General features: G+C 41.4%; 1 protein-coding gene across 1 annotated transcript in view; it reads left to right on the top strand.

Annotated features, from left to right (window-relative positions):
- Positions 1-134: 134 nt before the first annotated feature.
- Positions 135-18,972, top strand: part of SAMD12 (sterile alpha motif domain containing 12) — a 178,261-nt gene continuing 159,423 nt past the window's right edge. The window contains exons 1-2 of the mRNA XM_033519475.1: positions 135-253; positions 17,349-17,550. Coding sequence (XP_033375366.1) covers positions 135-253; positions 17,349-17,550 — 321 coding nt within the window. The remainder of the gene's footprint in view (positions 254-17,348; positions 17,551-18,972) is intronic.

Raw genomic sequence — 18,972 nt, 5'->3', positions numbered from 1 at the left:
CTCCGGAGCGGCCCCGGCGCCCGCGCTCAGCCCCGGGCGCCTCCCCCGCCCCGCTGCCGGTCGGTCTCCCGCGGGCGTCGAGACGCCGCCGTCCCTTGCTGCTGCCCGGATCCCCGAATTGCCTCGAGGCCGCGATGCCCACGAAGCTCCAGCGTCCCAGCATGGGCGCAGAGCTGTGCTCGGCCTCTCCTTCCCTCAGAGGGATGGAGAAGCCAAAGGGCCGAGATGCTCAGCTCTTGGGCAGCCGGGAGCTGTGAGGTGTTCATAAGGTACCCGGCTCCTGGGGAAGTAACTCGGTAACTGAGGCGACAGCTACCAAGACCTGGACAGGTGGATGATTTGCTAGGTCTTGCAGTAAATACTTGGCTCCCTTGAGCCGTCTAACACTGGCTGTGTGTTCCCTTTCCATTGGGTCATTTGGGAAGTTGGAGGCGAGAGATGTATCTGCTTTTCTGATGTCTGCTTCCAAAATTCACTCGGTTTTTCTAGCGCTTTAGACTAAGTCAGTGACAGTCCTGGGGTTTGTGCCTCATCTTGCTTTTTTTGATGCCCTTGGGAAAATGCAAGAATCCTTTGTAAACCAGCCATCTGACCCTTTCTCCTGTGCTTAATTTAGTGTATGTCAGTATTTTTGTGTGCTCATCTTGAGACTTCCATGACTTTTGTTTCTCAGTTATGCTGAAATCTAGAGTTCTATCAGAGATATTTACTGCTGAAAATCATGCTGAAGCTGTCTTTTGCTGCGTACCCAAGTGAACAGTGCAAATGATAGTCCAGCAAAAACTTAAATGTCCTGGAGGCAGTTGGGAACTCAACATCCCCGAATACCAACTTCCTATGCAAATTCAAATAAAGATAAATAAGACCACTATGTCTCAAAAGGTGTTTGTCAACATCCCAAGCTGTTCATCCTAAGTGTAAGTCTCTCCATGAGGCAAACACTTCTTAGGCACAGTCTCCTTTACTGAATGACAGTTTTGAAGACTGGAATGATACAAAGAAGGAAGGTAGTGTTCCTGGATAAAAGCATTACTTCTTTGGTGGCAAAAGCACAATGACATGAACTGGGCATGCGTGCCCTGTAGTGGGTAAGTAAGTAAGTAAATGAAATGGACTGCCATGCACCAGATGGTTCATATGCCAGCAGCAACCCCTGTTTCTGTGTGCTCACTAATGTCATCCTCCTTTATTTACTTGAAGTCCTTCTCAGTCTGTTTGCTAGATCTTTTCAGGTCTGTAATAATTCCTGTCATATCTGCAGTGCCCTTCATCTGAGAATCTCTAAAAGCTTTGTAAATATTAATGAAGGAAAGCTCTGCTAAAGCTTTGGGAAGCAGCGCCTTTCCCTTCTCCTGAGATGGAATTTTTTTTCTTTAACTCCTTCCCCCAGGATGCATCCTGCTGTGGTGTGTCAGAACAACCATTCTTGTCTGTATGTTCTGCATTCTTCCCATTTTGTTTTCTTCTCCCTCAACTTTCTTGCCCTTGCATAATTCTGTTGCCTTCACACTAACACAGCAATATGACTGTTTCAGCACAAGTAGCCATGTGGCCATGGCTACTTTGTGTGTTTGTAGTGCATTCACATTTCAGGCCTTTTATTATCCATCATTTTCTGTTTCTTTTTGTGACTCTGCTTAAAAGCTTGCTTTTCTCTTAATGCATCTTCTGCCATATTGGAGCCCTGGGTGTGAGCTGTGTTCTGTTCCTGAACTGTGACTTTTGGCAAGGAACATTTGATATTACCGCTTCTGTTTGGAAAGCTGGGAGGTTACTTGTTCCTCATAACTCCAATCATCATAGTGTACAGACCCTGCTTTAGTCTGAAGTACAGATGCCATTGAATCTTCTAAATAGGCAGTTTTGTAGAAAAATGTCCTGGACTCAGGAAGAACAGACATTGGGATTTTTTTGTTTTCTGTTTGATTTGTTTATTTTCTTTGGAAGCATGCTTTCCTGGTTTGCACCTTGGGATCTTGAGAGCATAACCTGCTGTACAGAAGTTTTGGGAGCTTGGAAATAAGGTTTAAACTGAGGTTGTCAGGCCTTCCAGCCTCTGAAGTAGTCATCTGGGAGCTTGGATAAGATGGGCTTCCTGGTCTTTCTTTTACAGTGATGCGAGGCCTTTGAATGGTTGGGCCAACTGGCTTCTTGTGCAGACTTGCAAGTGTTTGGCTCTGGGATGCAACTGGCAGGGAGTGGAAAGGTCCCTGGGGCACAAGGGAGACATGGATTCTGCAGCACGGGAGTTCCTGATCGCAGCCAACATCCGCTGCCCCACCAGCTCCACCAGGGCTATTGTTCTATGGAAACTGCCTGCTTGTCAGCTTCAGCCATGAACCCAGAGTCTTTGTTTTGTTTTTCCTTTCAGAAATGCTCTGTGTAGTTAAGGTGAAAATATTTAGTAGCTTATACTTTCTGGGAAATCTTTGAAAAATTGGTTTATTTTATCTAACAAATTTATGAAATCTTCCTCAAATCTGATTATTTTAAAGCTGTCTTAGCATGGTGGCTGGAGTTTAGCTATGGCAACAAATGTCCGTTGGTTTACTTAAGGAAAATATCCAAACTTTTTCACTGGGATAGCTGACAGTGATAGACTTACAAATATGAAGTGGGAATTTGGAGAATGCTACAGTTCTTTGCTGGTTATATATAATGCATACTTTAGTGTCCCAAAAGAGTTTATGTAGACTGGGAGGTCCTTTGGGCTGTATAGTGCCATGCTTCCAGATTGATGAAAGGATTGGCGTGTGTGTATGAGGAAAGTGAGTTTGCACTCCTTAATATGAGCCCATTGAGATGGGAGCACTGCCAAGGTAAGTCTATTTTTAGACTCAACAGTTTTGACAATGTTCCTTTAAGTGTTTTTTCTCTTTCTAGTAAGAATGAAAGAACTAGGTCAGAGCCAGTAGAAAAAGGCTTTTGATCTCTGCAACAGTGTTCTCAATTTATTTTTTTTTCAATTCGCTCTTGTGCAGCAGAGGTAAAGGGTAAAAGAAATGGTGATTTCTTCTCCCCCCACCCCCAGTATTTATTGCACAGGAAAGTGAGAGACTGACAGCACCCAGCAGATGATGTCTGCAAGCAGGTGATCCCACACAGTTCTGTTGGATCCCCTGCAACTCAGATCTATGGTGGTTTTGAGATTCCTTTGCAAAGAAAAGTGATAATTATATTATGGAGTTCTTTCATGGTAAGTGTTTAACGAAGTTTGGTCTAACACCTTTCTTGCTGTGTATAGGCTTTGAAAAGTGCCACATACATTTGTTGCTGGTCTCCTCCTGGAAGTTTATGTAAACTTCCAGTCTTCTCTGGTTCTTCTGTAGTGGGCTTATGCTATCGAGACACTGTATCTTCCTACGGGATAGTATTTTTTATTAAGAAGTGGAGCCTTGCTGACATAAAATGACAATGACTGGCCTTAACCTTGGTAATCCTTAAGGAGACTAAGACTCAAAGGAGGTTAGGGCATTCTGTGGGGTGGCACCCAGGTTAGCTGCTGCAGGACTAAAGTTATTTGCAGCTTGTAACCAACTTCTGTCAGAGTGATCCTGTGAATTTCAGCTATGTGATGTACCTTAGTTGAACGCCTTCAGTGCCTAGCAACTCCATGGATATTGAATGCTGCCATGTGTTTCTTCTGAGACTTGAGATATGGTGAGCTCATAGATGTGCGATTCTAACTCTGCCAAGAATGTCAAAGCAAGTTCAGGATCACCCGGAGGACAGCTTTGAAGTAGCTTTCAGTGTAGGTACCTATCATGCTGTTCCAGGGTGTGCCCAAATATACAACTCTTCTGACAGGTATTCAGTTATTCAACTTCATCTTATTTCTACACCCACTTTGAGCTCAGACTGGATATGTCTCCACATCTAAGTTTCCAGGGAATGTGATCCAGAAGATGGTGTTACAGCACACTTACTTACTTGCCTGTGGAGCAAAGAGGTAACAAGCCTTGTGATTCAAAAATAGCACATGCTTCCATCATGTTTTTGGTTTTTCCAGTAATTTCTAACTACTTCTTAGCTTGAAGGATTCAGACATGTGACTTGAGAATAGCTGCCAGTTGGAAGCAGGACTGAGAGACACATCTCATTTCCACTTTTCAGTTGAAACTGTCATGTTGGGTCATAGCAGAAGAGATGGATAAGACCAATGCTGAATGGTATATTGAACAGTGAGGCATAAGATTTGAACATCAGTCTTTGGTTTTGTGTTCTGTATGTTACTTTCTGACTGTTTATTGCAAAAGTGCATGAGCAATTATGGGATTCCAGACTGGAACATAGATCTTCTATCCATATCCATGTGCCAGCCTTCTTGTTGGGCTGTAACATCTACCCCTTTATTTCTTGCTCAACAACAGCTCCACCTCCTGCCTGCCCCCGCACTGTGCATACAACCTGGTGGTTATGTGTGCTTCTCTGCTTTGAACCACTGCTTAGAGCTTTCCAATCTATGTTGCTACATTTGAAAGGGAGACTGTGAGCTGAAGTTCAGAAGATGCACTCCATTGTGGGAATTGGAGACCCCAAAATGAAGCTGTGGCAACAAAGAATCCCCCTGCAATTGAGTGTCTTTGGGTGTATTCAGTTTGAATGGGGGCTGGATATTAGGGAGGTTATTTGTTAATTTTACCCTCCCTGCCTTTACAAATGAACCCATATTAGGCAGGAATCAAGGTACCAAGTGTAGACCTGGTGTGAAACTGTGTTTCCTTTGGATGCAATTTGGTTGTAGGATAAGAGTGTTTCTGGAAACTTGGAAATACTTTTATGTCAACCAGTTTAGATACAGTTCCTTGAGTGTTTGACCTTACCCTATAAAATACTTGTAAGACTTAGAAGCGCAAGGACACTGATTAATGTTAATTTACTGGTTCAGTACAATTGAATCCCATCATAAGGTTAAAACTTGTCAGGTGGTGGTAATATATGGGCAAAGAGGAGGAGTGATACTTTGAAAGTTTGCTTTCTCCACCAAGAAGGGAAGGCAAGTGACCAAATGATGAGAGTTAGACTTTGGATCCTTTTCCTAACATACTATTGCTAAGTATTGACAAAACCTGTAGTGACACTGTAAGAGCTCATGTTTACTGCTTAGGTGGAAACTATAAAATAGAACTGTTCTCGAGGGGTTTTGGGCTTTCTTTTTTTTGTTTTTCTGTTATGTCCAAGCATGGCAGGCAACATCCAAGGAGGCTGTGTAACTTTGTTTCTCTTGTTTGAGGCTGAGTGTATGAGGTCTGGGCAAGCTGCTTAGAGCCAGTCTCTAGTGCTCCCCAGTACTGCTGTGTCGCAAGGGCTGTGGCAGGAGAACAGCAGTGACAGGCTTGGAGCAAGACACTGTTTCTGGATGGTATCAGAGTTGTAGGCTGGTGCTGGTTGTTGAGCTGATAAGCATGGAGAGGTTTCTGTCCAAGATATCTTCTGTGCAGGCTTGCTGGTAGGTGTGGAACTGGGTGTCTGTGGAGCACTGTAAGTTTTTGTTTTGCCCATTGGTCCCTGAAAGTAATACAGCTGGTTTGCAGAGGTAGTAGAATTGTTAAAGGGCTGCTTTTCTGTTCACTGAGTATTGCATCTGTGGATCTGGTAGGATACTGTGCCTGGTTTTAGACCCAATTTTCTCTGTTGTCCTGGCTGAGACAGCTTTACCCTCTTGTGCCCTGTTTTTTTCCTTGACTATCTCTCCTTTTGTCCAGACTGTGTGATCTCTCATGGAAGGCCCCTTTCTGTGAACAAGAGATACTCAGAGTTTAAAACTGAGCAATCCTATTGTGGGTTATGTCTGATGAAAGCTGTTGCCTTGGAATGGATACAGGTATTTACCCTTGCAGATTAACAATTGAAGAGCTCAGCCATCAATTATCTGCTCAAAACATGTAGAGAATGTAGAGGGAGTAGTTCTGGAAAGTGCCAAAGGCAAAGGTGGAGAAAAGGGATAGAAAATTGAGTAATTTTGAAGTCTTCTGAAACTGTCTGGTTTGGTGCTGGTCAAAATAGCAAATAAGATTTCAAGAACTATGAGGAGAGCTCAGAACAAGGCAAGGGAGGTCTTTGTTTCTGTATCATTGCATATTTTCCCTCGTAATGTGAAAGTTCCCTGAAGCTTTTTCTTGTCACACCCTAAAAGAAGGAGAGAACTAGAAAGAATACAGAAAAGAATTGTCAGCTGGTCAGAGATATGGTGTGTTCTCCGAAGGTAGGTTACGGATATTATCATTCCTTAGCTTGGAAAAGAGATGGGCAGGTTACAAAGATTCTGATTCTTTAGCTTGGAAAAGAGATGACCATGGAGAGAATCCTTAGGCCTTGATGAATGGTGTGGAGAAGGTGGAAAAAGGAACGAGGTCACAAGGCAGAACAACGAAGCTGTAGGGTTTTGTGCTTTAAATTAAAAAAGGAAATAACGCAAGAGTTCCCCAGGTGCACTTTTAACCTTGGGGGCATTCCTAATGTGCCAAGGCTGGATCAATTCATGTACGCCCTGCTCTCATGCTGTCTTCTTAAGCAGTGATATAAAGGGCTAGACTTCTAGTCTGACCCAGCTTGACAACTTTCATGACAAAGTCTAGCTCATCTGCTGTGTGTCCAGAACAATTCCACTCATCACAAGAATTTGATTTGCACTGAGCAGCTGAGAGGGAAATTTGGTCAGGACAACCCAGAAACAGAGAGGAGATGGGGAATTAGGCACTGAGCTATAAAAATATTAACAGTCAGGGTCATGATGTCATATATAGCTTTCTTTTTCCTAATATGTAAGAACTCATACTGCTCTGTAAGAGGAATTCTGTGTGCTCTGGTCAATGGGATTTGGGGAGGGAGGGCCCTGCATTAGGCTGCATCTGTAGAAATGCCATCTTGGAAAATTCCGATTCTCCACGGCAGATAGGGTTGGAAACACCTGTACTAACCTCTGTAAATTAGGTAAAGTATGGTCTGAGGGATGTTTAGGAAAACCTGAAGCAGGTTTGGTCTAGAGATGTCAGCCTTAGTGGCTTCTGCCTTGAGTAGGTCTTATGTTCCCTCCTTTGCATAAGGTCCTCCTTCTCTCTCTAGAAGTGTCCTGTTGCAAAAGGACTATAGAAAGAGTGAGGCAGTTGCTGTGAATAGCTGCATGTTCTCTGTGCAGCATGAGCTAAACTTGGCATTATGAGCAGCTTCATTGTTTGAAACAATAAGAATTCACCCTAGTTTGTGCTCCTCCTGGATGAAGCAAGGAGGTGTGCAGGGGTCTGAACTCGGGCTGAAGTGAATTCTGTATTCCTGAATTACAGGATCTAATATGCTTGCAGGGAGTATGTGATTGACAAAAATAAAGGTGTGAGGAAGACAGGGTGGATTTTAGCTGGTCTTTAGTGCAGCCCTATCCAACTCTATATAATGTGCTAGCTCCTGTTATTCAGCTGAACATTCAGATTATTATTTCCCTCCATTCCCCCACTGATTTTCTCTCCTCTGCCCTGTCCTTATGGCTCTTTTTTTTTTTAAATTTTATTTTCTTTCCCCAGAGGGGATTTTGGTTGAGTTGATTTGTTTCTCTGCAAATAACCTAGTAAAAGCAAGAAAGAGACTTTTAATAATGCTGTAACCCCCAACACTGTTTCATAAACCTAAAGAAAGAGAATTGTAATGTGTGTCAATAGAAGCTTTCTCTCAGATTGTCCTCTGTGTGCTCTTTGCTGACAGTTTGTTGCTACACAAATCATCTGGGGTACTAGAGTGAGTAGGATACAGTGGTATGAGCAAGCAGTAGGAGGTGAAGAATTTTACTGGGGGAAGGAAAGAAGGCGTTTTCCAGACTCTTCAGTTAAGTGTACAAGGGAAGGGATAGCCTTAAACAGTGATAAAGGAGGTAACTTTTAGGCAGTTGAGAGAAAGCCAGGACTGAAAACAGTCAACTGACAGATTTCAAACTAGTTATGCTAGTGAGAATGAATATTTTCCTTTGCATTTTGATGACTGTGTTTCATTCATGGGACAAGAAATAAAGCCCAGATTCACAGCTGAATCACAGCCATTTCTGTGCCACATGTTCAGCAGACACCAGCTTTTATGAGTAGGCCAAAGGCACCGATCTGTGATACATGTGTGGGGCAGCACACCTCTGATGCCATAATAAAGACTTAACCTTTTCTGTCTGAGCCGTTCTTTGTGTGCTGGGTAGGCATGTTAGTGTTTTAAAGAAGTTTTTGATGTAATGTTAGCTGATTATAGAATTGAATAGTAGTGCCATTAGGACTTAAGGCATTCTCAGAAATATAATTTGTGGTGAAACATGACTATCCAACTTCCTAATCAGACTCATTGCATACCCAGGTGTGTTATTACTCTTTTTTATCTCTCCATTTTCTCTGCAAAATCCTTAGGACAACAGTGGTACCTAGTCTGGAGTTTGCCTAAGTCGGTTGGTGACTGACAGTTGTAATATATGGTGAATACTTTTCCTTGTGAGAGAGAATTATTGTCTCTCTGTCTCTCTACCTGCCAATTGATTTTCTTTGTTTTTTGTACTTATAATTCTTATCTCTTGTAGCACCTTCTTTGCATGCAACTTTGTGCATCTCAGAATCTTGAAATCCAGAGTTCCTCACTATTCAGGAGAATCTCTGTAGATGCTTGCACAAGCTTTCTTATTGACTTCCTAGTATTGACTTCCTAGTATGCAAAATAAATGACCAACTATTTTGTACTTTAATCCATATCTTAAATTGCTTTTTATGTGCAGGTGGTGCATGTTACTTACTGACCTTTACTACTTTGTTCACTAAGATCCATTTTGCTCTAAGTTAATTGCATGGGTCACTTGGACCCCTTATGTGTCAGTATTCTCCTGTTCATCTATACCTGTACAGGATTTGTGGTAACCTGGCCTTATTTATTCACTGAATAGGCTCATTTTTCAATGAGCCTCTGTTGCTAGTGTGAATTCAAGAGCTGCTTGTACCAAGTGTACTTTTATTAAAATGGAATGAGAAAATGCATCTGAAATAATTTGGCTGTCCAATCACTGTGTCTGCTTTGTATTATGAAATCTTGTTGCTGTTACAAAGGCTGAACTTGCATTGCTGAGACACAAAGGTCTATCTAGCACAGTGATGACATGCAGTCTGTCTCCAGAAGAGCAGGTGTAAAAGAAACTGTTTACAGCGTTTGCTAAAGTCTGTGAGATAAGAGATGGTAAGTGGATATTGCCATACATAAAAGAAATACTTTCCATTAGGAAAACTGTAAAAAATGCATAAGGAAATTTTTTAGCTGAATAAGCTTAATTATATACATATCCTGGTGGGATAAGGGTCTTAGAAGGCAAACTCAACCCTTACAAGATAGATTAGAAGATAATTTCTTATTCTGGGCTTAGTGTTTCTGCTCTGTGAAGAACTAAGGGGTCTCTTATCTCTACACTCAAGATTTGTTTGGCCTTTAACCAAATTATGAGTTTTGTTTGATTCCAGATATGAAAGTGCTAAGCTACTCATTCTGATTTCTTGATATATTTCTGTTGCTGTACAAGACTTTATACCATCTTACAGATAAATTTTGTTAGAGAGATGTATGTGAAGTATAGTAGCTTGTCTCAAAAAACATACTTTTTCTGTATTCTTCTTTGGCTTTAGTTTTGGGTATTTTTTTCATTGTTTCTGGAGAGATCGAATGCCTTACAGTAGTAATTGGCTTGATACCATGGGATGACTACCCCATTGTCTAGCTAGAGATGTTCAGGGATAGTTGTCTCAGGAATGCCATTACCTTAAATTTTCTTGCTAATAATAATAATTCTAAATATCTAAAAAAGTCAAAAGTCTTAAAAGTCACAGCTACAAATTAAAATGGATGCTCCTCCTCTGAACACTTTATCTCCTTCTGCCTCTGTCCACTTCCTGCACCTGTGTCCTCTTTGGTCTGCCCTTCCTGCCCTCTTGACCTGGTTCAATGTCCACTTCTTTGCTGCTGAGCTGTCACTTATCTTGGCCTTCTAGATACTGCCCAGCTGTTGGGCATGTCCCACTGCTTTAACAAAGAATTGATTGTAAAATTCATGTCTTGTAAGAAGCCAGGTTTTTGTTTGATTAATGATGAGTAGTCATTATAACAAGAGGCTAATAAGACAAGCAACTCACTGGAGGGACCTGCAGGTACAGGTGTGTGTCTGTCTGCCAAGCCTTGCTGCCAGTTTTGAGTTTTATACTCAAACCTACATGTACAGTTCATCAGTAGCAGCAGTTTACAGTGCACTCCACAGCTCAATACTGGCCTGCCTCTTGGCACAGCATATTTGGAATTGCTTAATTCTGCTTTTTGATGCTGACCAACAGAAGCAGATAGCTATGCACCAATATCACTTCAGTTAAGTACTTTGGGATTTCGGCCTTACAGGAGATTTGTGATAAATTCATGTGATTTATATTGAAGTAAAAAAGGTCCTGACTGATTTGCTGGGCTTCTTTGCTCTGAATGCTGCTGATTTGGTGGACATTAGACAGGTTTGAGGAACAGAGTGGGCAAAATCTTGAATTTACTTGCTCAGCAGGTTGCCAGCAGTATTTACTAGGTTGCAACCTAAGCAGCAGATTGTATTAATGTTAAACTTTGACTGCATTTTCAGCTGGTTCCAAGTGATGTGTTGGGGGAACTGTGCAAATTTATATTAGGTGTATGGAGAGGTAGTTCTTGTAGGCAAAAGCCAGACAGTTTCTCAAAACTAGAAGCTGATTGATGAGGCAGATGGACCATCCATAGGAGTTGCAGAAACTCATTACTGGGGAATAAATTTCTGCCGGACAAAGTCATCAAAATAGTCCTAAACTTTATAGTACAAATTAAAGCCATCTTTATTTGTTGTTTTTAATCTTGTTTTTTACTGTTGTAGGAGTGGTACTAACTGCTTAGGTCAGATATCTTGGAAATAATGCCATGTTTTCTAGGGATATGCAGAGCTACTAATGAAGTATAAATTTCTTGAAATACAGGAAGGGTTTTTCAGTGCAGATCTATCTTGCTCGTTTCATTGGTGTGAGGACCAATCTGAATCTCAATCTGAATAAGACTAAAGTGTTTTCTGTGTGAATGTCTCCTCTCTGATCAACCCAGGTATAGCAGGTTGTGAGTAAAGACAAACAAAGCCTCAGGGATTCTGTCTGACTTCTCTGGATTGAAATGCAGCATCAGGAAGTGTATAGAACTCTAATTGAAAATGCTGACTGCAGAATCTGATGTGGTTGAAGGTTTGATTTGCTTTTGATAATGAAATGGGCAGAGATGGAAGGAACAAGTCCAGTGAGAGCTGCTGTCCAAAGATCTTCTTCCCTAGAAATACTTGATAAATCTTTGTGACTACTGAAATGACTGAAAAGATATTTGGACCCTTTTTATAAGGTCCCTGCTATATCCAGTCTGAGTTTGTTAATGTTCAGGCTATATGGATGAACTTTTGTCTGTCCTTTTCAATAATGTGGTATTTTATGGTGGGAATAGCATAAAATCCACCAATATGGTTGATTGTATGGATTTACCTCTTAGCATTGTGCAGATAAGTCTGTGGAATGAATACATAAAATGGAGCTTGCCAGTATTTGACACATGAAAGTTTTGTAAGGATTGTTAGAGGTTGGGTGGGTATCTCCTGTGCCTGCTTTTTGTCTCTGAATAGCAAAAGCTAGCATATGACTATGATGCACACAGAACAGGGCACATGAGTAAGAAGATGCTATTTTTACTCTATCGCTTTTTAGAATAGAACAATTGTTATTGCATGTAACTCAAGTACTTGCCAAATGTGCTCTAATGTAGCCTTAATTGATCTGCTTAAAGTTTTAAGCAGCCAGCAGTATTCCCACTGAAACACGTAGTTATGAAATGTTTGACACAGTAGGCAGTGAGTGCACAGAGGTAGCGATTGATCATAGATCTATCTGCTAAGCCTTGAGCCTACAGATGGAGAGACAAAGAATTTCCATCTGCCCATGCAAAACTTCAGATATATCAAGGCTGTGTTTTGAAGAGTGCCTTCAGGCTTTTTTCCAGACAGGATTCACAGAGTACCCTGTAGGAAAAGACAAGGCTTGCCCCAGATGCCAGTAACTTGCGATGGCTCTTAGTGACTTCTGTGTACCATCAAGCATGCTCAGACAAGCTGTCTCTTGGCTGCTTGCCATCTGGGAGGCAGCATGCATGGGAGGAAGGTAGCTGGGGGGAGATGGTGGGGGCAGAGCATTTTTGTTGCCCTGTGAGCTCTTCTTTGAAATCACATATGCACCCTGGAAAGATCTGTGTGGGCAAGGAATTGGCTCACATGTATGGGCCAGCTTCTGCAGGGCAACAAATTATCTTGCTCTTTATATGGAAAGGACTTGAGTTTGTGTTCCACCATGTATAAAAAGTGCACAGGGTATTGCATCCTAGATTTTTAGGACAGATGTGGGGTCCTTTTTCCATTTTGGATGCTCCACTTGCTATTTTTCTCACAGAGCTTTTCACTCTAATAATTTGGCAGATCTCAGCAGTCTTTTTAGGTTCTGGAAAAGTGGATATTTTCCATTAAATTCAGCTTCACCATTAGGTTAGGAGTACAAGAGCACTTAAGTACCTTTGTTTTAAATAATAGTCTGTTTTATAAATGTAATCTGTGGATCTGTGTTATTGTGTCAGCCAGCACCATTCATTTTGTGCTTTTTGCTGTGCAGTCAGAGCTTTACAGAGCATCCACCCTCCTTCCTCAAAGGGAAAAAAAGTTCCCACCACAGAAAGCTTTCAATACAAGTTGAACAATAATTGTTGGGGGAGCATGAAGAGAGATTAATCAACTGAGGAGGGGTTTTCAGCAGGGAAAGGAGAATATAAGTGATCTGAATCTGGTTGAAGGGTTGTATTACTGAGTTTTTGTGGATGATACATGAATATTGAGATTGTATGGAAGAATATTGGAAGAGATTATTTCAAAATCTAATGATACTACTGATAGTGGTATTAGGCTGATACTGTGAACTGATTTGGAGGGTGTTTGTTGTCTTGATGTACTGTTAACATTTGGGACTGGTGAGGTGGAATCAGTTTGGTAGAATGAAGAGATGCTGAGGCAGTAGGGATATTGTCAAAGGACCAGTGTGGGAAAATAGTCTGAATGCAGAGGGCAGGAAGAACTAGCATTAGCCAGTACCAGGGTAAGGAGGAGTAATGGTCTGAGCAATACTTTAGCCAGAAATTACTTTGTCTGGAGAAAGATTTTTTTTTTCCAGATGAATGCCATTAATTCCTAAAAGACATTTAAGATGTGACAGCTAAGAGAGTCAGAGTGCTTGAGCTGTGGTGAAGTTAGTAATTTGTGACTATTTGCTAAGAGCTGTTTAGACTCTGTTCTATGGGATGTTAGCCCTGGGTGCTGTCAGCTCACCAAGCCCCATTAGGTTTGATAGTTGATCCTGGGTTTAGAGCTGACCGTATCTAGCTAAAATTATATAAGATGTGGATTTAGGAAGAGAATAAATTATTGACCAAACATTGACCTCTTTCACCGCCTTTAACAAATCTGGAAAAGGAACTATTTTGGTTTGTATTGGCATTTAAAATGAGGCAAGAGTTCCACCTCTGTCTGCCGCAAAGACAGATCTGTATGGTAACAGGAAGCAATAGACCCATGTAAGGAAATACTCCTTGCTCCTATTATCTGGGTAGCTGAGGGTTGGAGGTAGCACTATAAGAAAATAATAGAGCTGGCTACCTAAAGATGTGTCATGACAAAGAAAGATAATCTTTGCCAAGTGACTAAGATGCTTACTCTCCTTTGGAGATTAACACCCCTAGAAAATAAAAAAGTTCTCTCTCCGCACTTCTCTCCTCCCCCCTTCAATATTAGGAACTCTGGAAAAGTCCCCTGAGACAGCCTGTGTTTCTTTTAACCATTCACCTATTTTCAGTTAAAAGGCAGTGGTTATCTATGTTGTTACTAGCAACCTCTTCCATTTTTTCTCTTTTGTGTCCTGAAGGAGCTGAGTAAAAGGCATTGCTAAAAAAGCACTAGCATTCATTATTCTTGAATGCATGATGGGCTAAGAGTCAAGCAGCATCTTGCCAAGTAACTTATTTAATTTTTAAGCCATCCAGGTGCTTATAGATTTATAAAAACATTGAAGTTGGAAAAGAGCTTTAAAATCAAGTCCTACCCTTAACCCAGCACTGGCAAGGCCAGCCCTAAACCATGTTCTGAAGTGCCATATCTACATGGTTTTTTTAAATAATTGGATGGTGACTCCCCCGTTTCTTTTGGCAGCCTGTTCCAATGCCTGACAACCTTTTCCATGAAGAAATTTTTCCTAATATCCAGTCTAAACTTCCCCTAGCACAGCTTGAGGACTTTACCTCTGATCCTGTCACTTGTTGCCTGGAGGAAGAGACTGACCCCGACCTGGCTACAGCCTTCTTTCAGGGAGTTGTAGAGATTGATAAGGTCTCTCCTGAGCCTTCTTTTCTCCAGGCCAAACAGCCCCAGCTCCCTCAGCCAATCCTCATCAGACTTGTGCTCCAGACCCTTCCCCAGCTCCGTTGCCCTTCTCTGGACACACTCCAGCCCCTCAGTGTCCTTTTTGTAGTGAGGGGCCCAGAACTGGACACAGCACTCGAGGTGTGGCCTCACCAATGCTGAATACGGGACGATACCTGCCCTGCTCCTGCTGGCCACACTGTTCCTGATCCATTGGCCAGGATGCCATTGGCCTTCTTGGCCACCTGGGCACACACTGGCTCATGTTCAGCCACTGTTGACCAGCACCCCCAGGGCCTTTTCCAAGGGCAGCTTTCCAGCCACTGTTCCCCAGCCTGTAGGACTGCACAGAATTGTGACCCAAGTGCAGGACCCAGCACTTGGTCTTGTTGACCAAGTACCACTGGCCTCCAGACTGTCCAGATTCCTCTGTAGAGTCCTTTTATCTTCCAGAAGATCAACACTCCAACCAACTTGGTGTCATCTGCAACTGAGGGTACCCTTGATTCCCTCATCCTGTTGATAGCTATTATCCCTCATCAAGACTGTTGATAGCTGTTAAACAGAACTGGCCCTGGGGAACACCACTTGTGACCAGTTGCCATCTTGATATAACTCCATTCACACCACTTTCTGGGCCTCACCACTCAGCCAGGCTTTTACCCAGTGAACAGTACACCAATCCAAGCCATGAAAAGCTGTTTCTCCAGGAGAAGGCTGTGGGAGACAATAACAAAGGCCTTACTAAACTCGAGGTAGACCGCATCCATGGCCTTTCCATCATCCACCAAGTGTGTCATGTGGTTATACGCAGAAGGAGATAAGGTTAGTCATCATGCTGCCATGTTATCAAAACCTGTATCATTTGCTCCCTCTAATGCATGGTAAATTAGTGCCACAACCCAGAAGGGTTTTCTTGTTCATCCCATGCCACCTCCTCCCTGATCTCTGTTGTTTGGGGGCACTGGGAAGGGAGGAATTGCAATTCACAGGAAACGTGCCGCTGGCAGTATTCTTCCAGGCAGTTTCAAGTCCCACTGTGCTATTTTATTTCTCTTTGGTGACCACTGGAATGGTCAGCCAAAACTGGCCTGTTTCTGAATGTTACTGTAGTGTGTTAGTGTTTCAAAGGTGCCTCTAGGAGTCTTCCTACTCAGCTACCTAGGCAAGATCCTTGCAGAAGACCATTGGAGGGATTTTTATGGATCGCATTTGATACCAAATGTCTTTTCACTGCTGATCAACCCTTGCTGGAGCAGGCTATGCTGGGAGTACTTTTACAAGTTGGTTAAGATAAGATATATTTACATTTTTTGTATGGGGAGTGTTAATTAAGTTACTAACAAAACAGTTTTCATTTTCATTGTGCTGTGAAAATAGTCAGTCTTGGTGGATCCCATCTATCTTTCCGTGGTCTGGAGGTTAGGCAAAGAAGTTAGTAGTTGTTTCTTTTGGGTAGGTAAGTATGATCTAGAGGAGCTAGATAATAGTAGGTGGATATAATCTAGGAGAGAGAGAATTTTTTTGGTGTCTTGAGGCACACTGATGTAAATAGAAACCACAGAATCAAATTTCTTTTTAAGTTCCCATAGGAGGTGTTCCTGTCCCTGGCTTGCTGATGTAGGTATTGTAGCGGTTGCAGAGATCACTTCTCTTTTAGAAATATTTTGATTTTTTTAAAGATCCCAAGGGAAAATGGTCAACATTTTGACCTCTGCTTTAATTCTCTACCAAGGAATTGCTGTAATTTAGGCTCAAAATTTTTAGTTAAGACTCTGGGATTTAAGCTGAATAGATTTTCAAAAGGTGTTATAGTTAAAGAACCCTTTGCTTTCACTGGCAGCTTGAGCCAGTTTCCCGTGAGAGGCTTTCAAGGGCTGATCTGTAGCTGGTAGAAACTGGTAGTTCTGATTCCTTCCCCAGCTCCCCACCCTTTGCTTCTAAGCCAAGCAAGAGTAAAAGGGCAACTTTTATTTTGGCTGTACATTGTAGTTTAGGTTTCTATTCAGATCTGTCAAACATTGCACCACAGTATCTGAGCAAAGTTCTTTTGTACACAGGGAAAGTTGGAACCATTAATTACAAGTGGCACTAAAAGTAGTGCAGTTATGCAGGAATATAAATGCAAAAGTCAGTCACATAAAGGGGAAGTTGCCTCAGGATTCGCACATTTTTAAAATTACTACTATCTGTGTGAGTGCTGAAACAGTGAAAATTTGGGCAGAAAACAAACTACTGCCATAGTTCTTAATGTGTGTTTCTGTTGTATGGTTTGCATTTGTCTTATTTTTTTCTCTGGATGCTTTCCTTATTCTGCTATCATTAGTCCTCTACCTCATTATATACTGCCAGGGAGTACATCTCTCTTGCTTGTTAGGATGGTGTAGGTGGTAACTTGCAGTGGTACAAAGGACTGAAGGAGACATAATCAGCTGGATAAGTCATTACTCTGTGCAGAGACTGACTTGCTGATTATTTTGTGCATGGCTTACTTTAATGTGTACCCACGTTAAGACCTAGAATGTTGTAGGAATTAAAAATGTAATAGAAAACCTTCAACTTTTTAGCCTAGAAAGGAAAAAAATGTATGGTTGGATGATGAACATTTAATGAAAGCTCTAAGTTGAGGGTCGTCGATGCTCCAGTGAATCGAGCAGAGCCCAGTTCCACACCGTAGCCTGTGCTAAATAAATTTATACAGTGCTGCATTCCTCTCCTTTTCTTTCTCAAATATCTCACCTTGAATCCACATCAAGGTACAGTTGGTTCATTTGGTTTGGTTTGACATAGCTCTGGTTACCACATGGCACTTCTCAGTAGTTTGTGCTAAATGTTTGAACCATTGGGTTCTTCTTTCCTAAAGCAGTGTTTCTCATATTTTTTTCCCAGCTATCCATTGCAATCTGAATCCAAATGGTATTGATCACCCTGTCCCCACAGAAGGTATTAATCTGCAGCTTGAAGGCGAAGGAGTTGATTCACCTGCAGTCAAGAACACTGGTACTCCAAAAGGGCCTGAGTCAAAAGGCACACCCAAGAGACAAGTGGAGCCAGAAATAACTAAGGTAGGTAGGATTGCCTGCTTATTTATTTGGGTGAGTCTTTAAGAATCTAGGCTTCTTGACGTCTTGGCTTCTGTTTAAAAAACATTTATAACAGTCTGAGGAAGTGGGTGTTACAGAAGCAAGGTACTGCTGTAGAGTTGTAGCAAACACACATCTTGGATATTGCACTATTCTATTTTTCTCTAAATGAAGATAATTAAAATAATGGGATCTCTCTTTTTAAAATAATGGGATCTCACAGGCACTGTGGAGACTTTCCAAATGACTTGGAAAACAAGCAGAATGGGCACAGATATGTTTTTCTTGAGGCTTTTTTTTGTTTACTTTTTTTTTTTTTGAGCAGGTAAAGGAGGAAAAAATTCTATGGATATATGAATATGTGGATTTTTATGTCAGTGACTGATTTTAATAATCTGTTAACTCATTTTAGGTAAAATACCAGACCAGTTCTTCCATGTCTGGTATGACAGTGAGCAAACATAGTTCAGAGATGATTCCCTTAAAACAAATCTGTCCTTGCTCATAAGCTTCTGCTTCTTGTCTGAGTGCAGCAGACATGACTACTGAGTGCAATGAATGTGTGTACTCCAGACACTTCGGTGTAGGACAGTAATTTGTCATATTAGATACATTTTTAACTGAAATCACAGAATATTCTGAGTTGGAAGGGACCCCACAAGGACTATCAAATGCAACTCCTAAGTGAATGGCCGATACGAGGATTGAACCCATAAGCTTGGCATTACTAGCACCAGGGTCTAACCAAGGAAACAGGTCTCAGAGTGAAAGGAAAGATAAGAGAGTGTTATAAAATAATTGGGAAACAGTCTTTAAAGGCCTTATCAGTCTTTTTGATTCTTAAAGGCCTAAAACCAGGAGTTTGAGGGTAATTTCTGCAGAGTGGAAAATTGAGGTTTTACTGAATCTGACACTTTGAGAGTTATTAGAGCAAATAAAATGTGTGCCTTTTTTTTTTTAGAGGTTCAAAAAGGCAATAGGAATTATTTCAATGACTGAACAAATTGTACTGCCAACCGTACAACAAACCCAAAAAATAATACACATATGGTTGTGATGTATTTTACTTTTAGAATAAAGTAGTATTAAATGATTTGAGCAGTTGCCTTGACAACAAAGGCTTGGTATGAATTCTCCTTTTAATTTTTATCTAAAATATCTAGTTTAAAATTAATACAATTTAACTAATTTCATTCTGACTTAATGCATCAAACTAGATCTTCCATTACAGGCTTGCAGCAATTAAAAACCCCTGCCACTTGCAATCTCTTTGGTAGCCAATTATCAAGCACGTTGCTGATTTGTCATGAACCCTTGGAGAACAGGTTTGTGGTTACTGCTTTGAAATATCCATTTTGTAACAAGACCAGCAGATTTTGGATGGGTTTTGAGACAAAGCTCAGC

This window comes from Parus major, chromosome 2 (genome assembly GCF_001522545.3).
Source record: "Parus major isolate Abel chromosome 2, Parus_major1.1, whole genome shotgun sequence".
NCBI lineage: Eukaryota > Metazoa > Chordata > Aves > Passeriformes > Paridae > Parus > Parus major.
Note: the sequence above shows the minus strand (reverse complement) of the source record. Positions and strands in the feature narration are given on the sequence as shown.